The sequence below is a fragment of the Anarrhichthys ocellatus genome, unplaced genomic scaffold (genome assembly GCF_004355925.1).
Source record: "Anarrhichthys ocellatus isolate YVR2014 unplaced genomic scaffold, GSC_Weel_1.0 scaffold8, whole genome shotgun sequence".
Classification (NCBI taxonomy): domain Eukaryota; kingdom Metazoa; phylum Chordata; class Actinopteri; order Perciformes; family Anarhichadidae; genus Anarrhichthys; species Anarrhichthys ocellatus.
Genome location: NW_022280038.1, coordinates 2,356,779 through 2,367,899, shown reverse-complemented (window position 1 = coordinate 2,367,899; position 11,121 = coordinate 2,356,779). Strand labels below are relative to the sequence as shown.

Sequence of the window (11,121 nt, the reverse complement as noted above, 5' to 3'; positions counted from 1 at the left end):
CACACACACACACACACACACACACACACACACACACACACACACACCTTGGGATTACAAAAAATTGCTGAACCTTGACATGGGAGGTGTGAACTGCTGGGAAAATCAGCCATTAACACTCACGTCTGATCGGTAAGCTATTGTGTGCTGCATTGATGTGTTGAAATGGGAATGGAAGCAGGTACAGCAGATGTAGATAAGCTTGGGCACAGGCTATATTACGCAGAATAACAGTTTCAGTGATGGTATCAGCACCTCTCAGTCTTGAACAGCCTGAAAAGTGACCCTGCTCCTGAAAATAAAACCCTCAATGACGTCGCCCAGGCTCCTGAGAACCGGCCTCAGGCTTGTAACTAAACATAAGAACAGGCGAGAAAAGATGAGTGAAAAAAGAAGCGTTAACTGCGACCACTGCTTTTTTTTTCTTGACAAGTCTGTGGCCCATAAATTAGTATTCTTTAAATTAAGTGTCAATTCATGCTATCGATTTCAGATTCGTCCTCACTCCACTAAGCCAACCAGTAGGAGTGCTGCTGCAGCGGGATGGACATAGTCCCTCATTTGCGTACCACTTGTGAACACTTCTAATTGGCTTTAATGGAGAGCAGAAAAAGTAGTGGCTTATATTTTATTTAAAAAAATTTAATTTAAAAAAAAGGGGGAAAAGGGTGGCGTTTCAATTTCACATTGCTATGCCACTCTGGGAAGGAGATTATCCGACTGCTGAGCATTGGATTAAATACTTCTCACAAATAATGGAGGGGTCTAACTAGATGTATGTTGTGGATTGTGATCTGTATGACTGTGTTCCCTCAGGGCAGTGATGTGCCCGTCCGCCCATTCATTGCTAAAATACAGAGGAAGAGAGCTGCGTTTCCATTCTTCCATGTCTCGCCACTTTGTGTGTGGGCGCCTGATAAGACAAGGTTGCACCTTGTCCCCATCTCCTATTGGTGATATTCATGGACAGACTATCGATCACAGCTGGCGTCTGCAGGGCTTTGTGTCAGACCATGTTGGAGGAGGGAACCATAAACATCAAGCAATCAAAGTCATGTTCTTGTTGTTTTTGTTGATTCACAACATCAGCAGTGACCAAATCTCTAACAACCCCTTTTGACTGAACTGTTCCAGATCCAAAGGAGCAAAAGCAACTAAGCTTTGCAATAAAGTCCCTTTTGCTCATTTATGTTTGTATCTGCGTTAAGCGACTGCTCCTGGGTAGCAACATCCTCTTACCCAGAATCCTACACAGCTAAACAGCCATAAACTAGATGGCTGGATGGATGTGTAAATGTGTGTGTGTGCATTCTCTTCTGTAATCTCCATACCGTGTTAGACCAGAACTTGACAATGGGAGCGTGGTAGAAGGCATATATTTTCCTGGTTAAGGGCAGCTGTCTGGAGCGAATTTGTGTCTCCATGTCACTCTTTGCCTCCACGTGGTCGTGGGATCTGGCCTCCTTGAACACATCCTGCAGGGAGGTTAAAAAAAAGGCCCAAATTAGACAACAGCAGGCCACAATGTGGGGAGAAAGAGAGAGAAAACAAGCAGGGGAAAGAGAAGAATGTGAGGGAACGAAAGTAAGCAAATAAATGACTGAGTGAGCAAAAAGTATTTATCAACAATCTTTTAGTAGCTTTTCTACTTTTGTTATTACACAACAGAACTACAACCTGTTCACAGCTCATGAACCCTTTAACACCATCTAAACTATGGACAATGTTTCATCTTCATGAATTTGGAAATTTTCAAAGATTTATTTAATTGTAGGACTGCTTTGACGCTGGGGAGATGCCATATTTAAAAGTTTCAAAAGAAAAGGAAAAAAGTGACGGTATAAAAATACAAAAACAGAGGGACGGAGTAAATCACACCATTTGGATTTCTTCAGTTATGTTCTGGAAGTTGTGTTCGCTGTCCTCCATGGTCATCTGGTGGTCGTCCTGACTCTGAGGGATGTGAGCCATCTCAGCCTTGGATTTGTACTCCAACAGCAGGATGGCAGGAGGCACCAAGATACTCAGGATCACCTAGAGACACATACACACTCAGGTGGGTGGATGCTTCTATATTTGTCAAGAACGTCCTTTGTATAACATGCACTAATGAATCCCCAAGTGTTCTATTGCCCAAGTGTACATATAGTATAACACAGGCTGCTGTGAAGGTCTCCACACTGATGCAAACACTTGAGACTGTTTATTTGTCACCAAACACAAAGAAATGACAGCATGATCATTTCATCTGAGTATTCAAATCCAAATTTAGAAAAATAACTTAGGGAATTTAGGGAAGACATCTAAGAAGAAGATCAACCCTACTAAGCTACTAAGCTACAGGAAAAGCTTATTTAATCTATTTATTTTCATAATTACTAAAAATGTTTGGAGGAAAAAGTGTCTTTTGTAACAGAACTTGAAACCAAAGTGTTTTTGCAGTGCATAGTTCCTCTGGTTTTATGAATGGGTTTTGATCGATAATTCAGGAAACGCTAGTAGGAGGTCACCTGTGATAAACAAGTTTAAATATTGTTTAAATTCTGTTCCTATTCCTAACCATGAATCGTGGTGGCAGTCCAACACCTCAACAAAGTACTTGAAATTAGGGATTAGATACGAAAGCAGACCTTTGTTAAGCCCCAAGAACACTGCATCTGTTGACAACACTTTACCAAATACAAATATCAAAAATAAAAATCTAAATGGATCATGAACCTTGTACCAGGAGTTCTTGCGCATGTTCAGCCGTCCCATCCACATGTCTGACAGCAGAAACTGGGTGCAGGTATGAGCCACAAAGGGCCGCAGGTGGGAGGAGACGGCCAACTTCAAACAGGTGGAGTTGCTCCAGTTTTTCAGCTCGTAGGTGAGCAGCTTCATGGCCATGGTCTCATCCTGCTTGAAGGACTCCTCCAGCAGGTCCACTGCCAACGTCCCAAACTCACTGAAATACGTCAGCACAGTTTGTTTAGTCCTTACAAAGAAATGTGACAGTTTTATAGCTACCCGACACGAATCAAAGCCACAGAAAAATTTACTTTGAGTGCTCCTTGAGCTCCTCCGAGGTGTCGTCCACCACGTCGCTCTTCTTGGCCTCGTAGCCCATGGATCGGCAAAGCTTACAAGCCACCAGTGCCTTTGCCATGTTCTCCTCGCCGTGCTGCCAGAAGAAGAGGGACATTTTCTGCCTCTTCATCAGCACAGCCCATACCAGCAGCTCATTGAAAGGGTAGGGAAACCGCCGCGTCTCTGGGTCGTCTATGTCCACAATCTCTTCTTTGCTCCTCTTTTTGTTCTGCTCGATGGAAGATTCAAGCTGGGAGGAGAGGGAAGCAGCGGTGAGAGGAGTAGAGGCAGACTGACTTCACTTTTTTCCCCCATTTGATGAGATGCAGAGCTTTATCACGAGACCTTTTCATTTTTAGGGATGTGGAATGCTCCAGTCTAAAGGAAGCCCTGTTCCTTTTATTGAAATACTTACCTTAGGTTTGTATGGCTGTGCAGTTTTGATGAAGTGGTTGTGCCTCGTCTTCTCCTTTTTGTCAGCCTGCATGCTAAAAGACTCGTGACTTTTCCTCAAATGAGAACCAGGACCTGCAGTGTGGCGCCCCGACCTCTGTGCAGAACATGAACACATTTTCAGATTAGTTGATTTTACTCTGCCGACTTTTACAACAACAGCTTCAGGCCTAACATCAGTGATACAATGCATTCAATGTTACTGTGTAGATAGTTTCATATTTTTTTTTTTTTACTACATACACACGACATTCCAGGTTTTCACTCTAGTGCATCGTACCACTTTAAATAAAGTTAAGACACGGACCAGTGTTTTAACTATCAAACCATAAAAAGACATTTTGGACAATTGACTCACCCTATTGTTGCCATGGAGGTTGTTGTAAATGATTCGGAAGCGTTTCCTTGTGTAGTTGCACCTGTAAGTCCCACCCATCAGGTACTCAATTACCAGGCCCACATCAATCAACGTGATCTTGTAGTTTGGAGGCAGATGACTCTGCAAGCAGGCACAGTGGTGGTGAATGAACAGGCTTTGGTTCAACGTCCACTGATGAAAACGTTACTTTGCGGACGGACTATACCTGTTTAACATCTCTAACCAGGTGGAGGAGAGTTGGGTTGGTGGGAGCTTGTTTCTAAAATTAAAAAGATACAAAAACATTCATGTATATATTGTAGATATTGTTTACACACAGCTCATCTCTGTTACTCAGCGGCTGGTAGGCGTTTCATAACGTTACCGTGTTGTAGAGCTCCTCTAACCGACTGATTGTCAGGAATCGATGCATGCTCACACCGTTTTCTATGAGCAACTTGACAAAATCCACCCTGTCCATCACGAGTGCATCCAGCATTGCTTGCTCCAGAGAGCTCACCTATATACACACACACACACACACACACACACACACACACACAAAGATAAACATGTTGTTATGAACCATATTTCAATAGCAAATGATTGTTTATAAAACAAACGCAGTGAGGGGAGAGACCAAAAATATGTCCGTTGCAAAAAAACACACACAAGCAACATAATTGAATATCATCTATCCTCTTATTCACGCAAAAGCCAGGATTCCCCCCCAAGTTTCAAAATAAACATCAGCACTGAGGGCAGCTTCTAAAGACAATTGTAATAGAGTTCATGTTACAGTCAAGACAAGTGTTCATGGCAGCCTGCCCGAGTCCAGTCCCCCGGCTCCTCAGACTGCAGATTGTGGTAAGCAAGAGGTTATCGGGGTCATTTTGGGCAAGTCCAACGATTTGGAGCTAATGCTGAGCGAAATAAACATCCATGAACAAAAACACACACACACACACACACACACACACAACAAATAAACACGCATACGTACCAGGAGCTGCTGTCCATACACGAACACGTGATTCTTGGCTATGTCTACCCGGTCCCAGGCCAGAGTCAGGACCAGCTGATCGAAGGCTGATGCGTTTGTTCCTGAAACACACAGGTACAGCCGTGTGTGAACAACACGTACACAAATAGTAATTCCCAGGAGAGTAAAACCTTATTAACTGTGTCGTCTAACAGATTAGACGACAAAGTAAATCCTAGTTCAGTCTCCTGCTCTCTTCCACAATAATCTGCTTATTGTCCTCTAGGAACCATCTCAATCAAATAATCATAACCACTGGACACAGAGTTATACACAGAGTCTGTCTGCTTAAAAAATCCACACGTAGAGAAGAGGATGTATTCAGCGATGGCAGTTTCAAACTTCCCATTTAATATCCAGCCTGCTGAATTAATTGAAACACAGTTAAATAGAGTAAGATCTTAAAGCAGCACTCTGTATTCTGTAGCAGGCCTGAGAGCTTTTGTAGTCGAGGGTCCTGTTGAGGATGAGTTACTGTTTCACCACGAGGACTGCGCCTTAGGGAGACAAATATTTGCCTGAGTGGACATTTTCAGTCCGTCTGTTTGTCAGAACCATTTTCTGCAGACTATCCATCAGCTGCTGTCACTCGCAAAGCCTTTGCTTTTGTCTAAAAACACAAGAATTACAAGAATTACTGCGACCCACCTACATTCAGTACAACACACTTCTTTCAGGTGAACAATTTGCTCCACACTTGAGACGAAGAATGCTTTTGTTCACACAACAGTTTGTCAAGAGTTTTTTTTAAAAATCATGAAGTAGGAATTCTTTTTTTCCAACTGCATTCATACAAAATATAAAAAAAAAAAAAAAAAGTACAAATCCTCTACCGCATAATGACAAAAGGAGAACTTTTTCTCTTCCTCTAACAGAGTGTAGGGAAGAAGAGGAATAAGACTGAGACAGCTCAGTGACCGGCAGTGTTGGAATAAGGAGGCGCTGTGAATGTGAGCAACATGATCTCCTCAGGAACACAAAGAGAAGGGGACACAGGGGGAACGCTGCTATCAAAGCATATCTTCATCACAATGAAAACATTACAAAGTCTTGAAATCTTTATCTCCCAATGCCAACAACCTCAGCACATGAATAGACCGAATCAACTTCATGCGACTCGGTCCCTTCGTTAAAGAAGTTGAAGGTTCAGAGAGAAGTCATCTACTAACCTTGGAGCAAAGCCCTCAGAATGGCCACGTCGATGTCCTGGTGCTCATCGGAGCTGATGTGAAACACAGTGATCTGTTTTCCAAGAAACAAGATAGGACTTATCAACATGTTCCCACCGGCAATTATCCAGATGTCTCAAGAGTTTGTGATATATTACTGTTTGCAAACTAACAGTGGGACCATCATAGCCGTTTATGCTTCGGGTCTATTTCGTCTTTTTTTCTCCAGAAGCTTTTGTGTTTGGTTTCCAGGAATTATGTTAAATGATTCTGATCTCTGCAAGTTTACCGCTACACTCATTTAAAATGGGAGTAAATAATATAAAAACATTAAAGATAAGAAGAGTATGAAAGCGATTTAAATTTTTTTTACCAATTCTTTGCTTTTCATGCACTCCATCAGAGTCTGAAAGAGGTGGATGGCATCGCTCTGGCTGAAGTTGAAGGTTTTCTTGATGGTGGCGATGATGTCGGTCTCCACTCCAACAGGAAGACTACTGTAGAAGAATTACAGAATAACATGGCTACGGTCACACTGCTCAAACCCACACAGCTTTAAAACACAGGTTGGATTCCACCACAGAGTGCACAGAGTGATCTCTGGGGAACACGTTGCGAGAAGGTTTTCAACAGTATACACTTCAGCCGTACAATCCCTCTGGGACTTCCAAAGGTTTTATTTGTTCAATGACGCTAGTTTGTACTATGCTAGCTGCCTTTTGCTGTTAACTAACCTTCAAAGGAATGGTTAAACCTTAATCTCCTCTGGATCGGTGCATGTTTCCTGTATCTAATCACTACCTTTTTGTTGTTTTTGCACAGCTGGATTGGAGAATCCTGGTTTGACGGAACGAATAGAGCTCATAATCACCGTTAAGTTAATAAAGATATTGGTCAATTAAGTCTTTGCATGTAAGCTAACAAAAAGATAGATCTTAAATAGGAGCAGCACAGAGATAAGTAGTTAAACTGGATCACTGTTTTGTATAAATCAAACTAAACACAGCAGTAATGTTGGCTGAGGTGGCATTTGCAAGAGGATGAGGGCATGTTTCAAGTTCATGGACAGATGCATTCAAATGAAAGACAAAGTGTGGTCTTTGTGCGATTGTCTCATCATTTTGCAGCACTACGTGCAAATTTCATTGGCTAATTAAGCCCGTCAGCAGATTACTTTTAACTGCATTCTGTCACAAGCTCAACTACTTTCAACTCTCTTATAACAGACTGGGTTGCGGCTCGGTTGTTAGAAATCCTTCTGGGACAGAAATAGATGGGAGCCACCGACCAAGCTGGCATCAGACGAATTGTAAAAAAAAGAAAATGGAAAAAAAGAAAAAAAGAACATCACCGTCTACGGCACAGTAAATGAATCATCACTAACAGCATCATACTTGATCATTCTCTCTGGGTAACTCCTTCCTAATTAATCACTAACCAATACTACTGATTCTCCATGCATTCCTTTCTTTGCAATCATCCGACCATTTATATTGTGATTACACAATCACTAAAACGTTTTTTGGAAAGATTGGAATTTCCCCACCCACCCCTGTCCTTTGTGATTGTGCGTGTGTGCGTCCTACCCTCCCTCCTCGGTCTGCTTGTGGACGTAGGCCAAAATGTCAGCAGCACGGCCGGTCCCCTCACACACCACCACTGGGACAGGAGGGCTCTCCTGAAGGTAGTCCAGCACGGTCCGGATCACGTTGGGACCCCCTTCAAAGATCAGAGCCACAACGGGAACACCCTGACCAATTCCTACAAGGAGGAAAACGAAGAGTGAGCTTAACATTTCGGTTTATGTTACATTATTACTCTCAGCTTCAGTGTTATTCCCTTAATACAGCTCCACCCAAGTGACAGTTTAAGAGGTTTAGATGATAATAGCCAGCTCACTGTTATCATCTGGTTCCCACCAGGCAAAGACAAACTGACTTCTTAATGGTTACTTACCGTCATAGGTAATGTTTAATATAGGAATCAATGACTCCAAATAACCACTCAAAGTTTGGGTTGCTTTCCTGTGATGCGTCTAGAAGTAGTGGTATTCCCACCTCAGTATACACTACACATATCCGCACTTACAGTATTTTGTAAACCAGATCTAACTGCTAATGAATAACATCCAGGAAATGCCGGGGCAAAAGTTAATTATGATCGAAGAATATAATGACCATTCCCACGCTAATTATGTCCCATAAATTGTTTTGTTGCTCAGATTTAGGTAAAGGAGGCTGGTGGGTACTCGTGAACCCATTTTCATTCAGATATCTTGAGGTGACCCCATGGATAACGGCATTCCAGTTTTTTTTCTTGCCAAAACTTTTGCCAAACTTTGGAACATTACTTAGTCCCCTTACCAACTAGCTTCATATGATATGATGATCAGAACATTTACTAGCTTTAAAACTGAGTCCGCATGAATGAGGCATATCGACAACAGGTGTTCACAGCTAAAAAAGGAAGAAATTAGTAAATTGTATTGCTTCAGTTTTATGTAACGGAGATGGAATTTCTGTTTGGAGTAATTTGATGGTCATTTTATGCTGTGTGTTCATGTGGACACACATATTCCACCAGTTCACTGACAGACAAGATGAGGTTAGTGTTACATTTTTGGGCGAATAATTCCTTTAAGATAGAGAGAAGCAGACGGTCATTTCAAGGGAAATACTATAATTTGCATGTCAATTATGAATTGATAATACATAATAATGAATTGACCGTGTCCATTTGCAATGATGCCTGTGCAGTCAAAATGAAACAAGTGACAGGAGTTCTTTCAGTCTGTGGGAGGCACGTTTGAGCCTTTTTAACATAACATAGTATTTAAGTTTGTTTTTCTTGTAAGAAGGGGGCACTCCATTAGCTTACTGGCACATATTTTGAATTTTGTACAACACTGTGTGGAGAACCTTTCTGGTGTACAACTTCAAAGCCCCTAAAAACAAAATGATGATAAAAGAATATTCTTCAGGACAAAAAAAAACTCAAGTTGGCAAATGTTTTCTTATATGGATTTCAGTACTTTAATGGATGCAAGTGTGGCATCTTCACTAGATGGGTACACACAAAGTCATGGGCTCTTCTTCTGAGATGATGCAGCGACAGCTTTTCTAGATCTAAAGTGATCACTAACGATCTCTTGTTGTAGTGAAGTTACAGTTGTTCTTACGTGCGTGTATTCTTTGGAGGTTGATGTGCTTCTCCAGGTCCCGCCGCAGTTGAACCTCAACGCCGTACTTTCCCACTGTCCCATCATCCACCAGGAGGAAATGGGAATGCAGGTTGTTGAGAACGTTGAGTTTGCTGAGAGGGTTCAGCAGCGTCTGATACGGAGCGACAATCTGCAGTGTGGACATGAGAAGGTAGTTCAAGGGAAGTGGATAGGAGAGAATAAAACCAATCTAGGACAAAACCCATGCTGTCATGACTCAAGACTAAATAGATTGAGAGGTTATTAAGTATGTTAGGAGGAGATAATAACAAAGGGGATTGCAAGAGTTGTTTCTTACGTCTCTGCCAATGAGATCGTTCCGGTTTTCAATGACTCCCCAAGGTGCGATCCCGATAGTGCAAATTTTCTTCGATGATCTTGAACAGTGTTCTTTGAGAGCGTCTCCCACATGCTTCGCCACACCTTTAGGAAGGATTCATTAAACAATCAATACACGTTCAAGGTTTTATTGCCACTTAACCGTTGGCATACCTCAGTTAAATTCCCCTTAATAAATATATTTGGCAAGTAGAATTCTGGTGTAAGTCTCTGTCAAGTAAAAGTGTGCTAGATGGTGCAGATTCCATTAACCATGCATGTTTAAAGAAATAGCCAAGACACTCAGGCTTCTGCGACCAAGTCCTCAACAAGTGCATTAGTCCTGGGGTTGTTTGTGAACCACAGTGCTCAGCTAATGGATCTCATGGATTCAGCAGTAATTTGTGATCCAGGAGACCATCCCAACTGGTCAGGCTGCCAGAGGCATTAGGAGTAATCACTGGTCTGGGTAATTGACCCTGTGAGTAATGATTTAAACACTATGATCAGACCACAGCATCTTAACGTCGCCTTGTGGCTGCAGACACACCTCGGCCACGACACACAGCCAAATGACACGCTTAGAGCCCGGTATTACAACTTCTGCTACATCAGCGCATCACCCTCTGATGGTGTGTGTTTGTGCAGGTTTAAGTACAATATAAGTGTGTGTGAGTGTTCCTTTAATAAAGAATACATAAGTGAGCAGGGGTGGAAAGTAAGAGTTATTTAGCTGCCGTGTCTACTCAATAACAATAGCAATTCTTTATTACACTCGGGCAGGTTAACATTCACACGTTCGCCGTATTATTTTCCCATGACCTAAACGTTTATTTGTTATGTTTCAGTCAAGACTACAGACCTGTGTTGACCCCTCCGGTGAGGATCCAGGCCCCGGTGGTGACTGCGGCTTTGATGAGGCCCTTGCCCACCACCTGCTTGAGGCGCGGGTGCAGCTCAAAGTTCTGAACTCCTCCATGGACAGAGATGAGGATCTTAGGAAGCTCCATATGCCACTCCTTCAGCATCAGCCGCAGGATGCTGTCCGGCCGCGAGTCGTGGGACAAACGCACATACTGCCCACAGACACAAGACAAGCATGTTCACATGAACACATTAGCCGGGGAAAGCTAGCATGACGAGGTTTGGTTGAATCACTACTAATTGATTGATCGATTGTGTCAGCACAACATTTTTGATAATTAATAATAACCAGTAATAAAGACTGGGGATATACTTTTCCCATGATCCCTTTTTCCCCCCTCTTTTCTATATTTTGTGTTTGGTGGTTAACAAATGCATATGAACATAATATATAAACATAATCACATTACCACACAGGGTTAAATGTATGTAAACAGCGTTCACAGAGAGTCGCCACACATCTACATCAAAGAAAACACCTTCAAATACTGAGCAAGACTGTTTTACATCTGTATCACAGTTACAGTTGTGTGAAAAAGTGTTTGCCCCCTTCCTGATTTCTTATTTT

The 11,121-nt window shown here is 42.2% G+C and overlaps 1 protein-coding gene across 3 annotated transcripts in view; it reads right to left on the bottom strand.

The window, feature by feature from the left end:
* Window positions 1-11,121, bottom strand: part of trpm7 (transient receptor potential cation channel, subfamily M, member 7) — a 34,662-nt gene that overhangs the window by 13,933 nt on the left and 9,608 nt on the right. For 2 of the 3 annotated variants that reach the window (XM_031848338.1, XM_031848339.1), the window contains exons 5-19: window positions 10,492-10,705; window positions 9,610-9,734; window positions 9,270-9,441; window positions 7,678-7,852; window positions 6,465-6,588; window positions 6,092-6,164; window positions 4,884-4,984; window positions 4,266-4,400; window positions 4,107-4,160; window positions 3,881-4,021; window positions 3,485-3,619; window positions 3,042-3,319; window positions 2,719-2,947; window positions 1,879-2,034; window positions 1,332-1,475 (exon numbers count right to left, since the gene is read on the bottom strand). In XM_031848338.1, the coding sequence (XP_031704198.1) occupies window positions 1,332-1,475; window positions 1,879-2,034; window positions 2,719-2,947; window positions 3,042-3,319; window positions 3,485-3,619; window positions 3,881-4,021; window positions 4,107-4,160; window positions 4,266-4,400; window positions 4,884-4,984; window positions 6,092-6,164; window positions 6,465-6,588; window positions 7,678-7,852; window positions 9,270-9,441; window positions 9,610-9,734; window positions 10,492-10,705 (2,256 nt within the window). Of the gene's footprint in view, window positions 1-1,331; window positions 1,476-1,878; window positions 2,035-2,718; window positions 2,948-3,041; window positions 3,320-3,484; window positions 3,620-3,880; window positions 4,022-4,106; window positions 4,161-4,265; window positions 4,401-4,883; window positions 4,985-6,091; window positions 6,165-6,464; window positions 6,589-7,677; window positions 7,853-9,269; window positions 9,442-9,609; window positions 9,735-10,491; window positions 10,706-11,121 lie in introns of those variants that run through there. The other variant, XM_031848340.1, reaches the window with a different exon arrangement.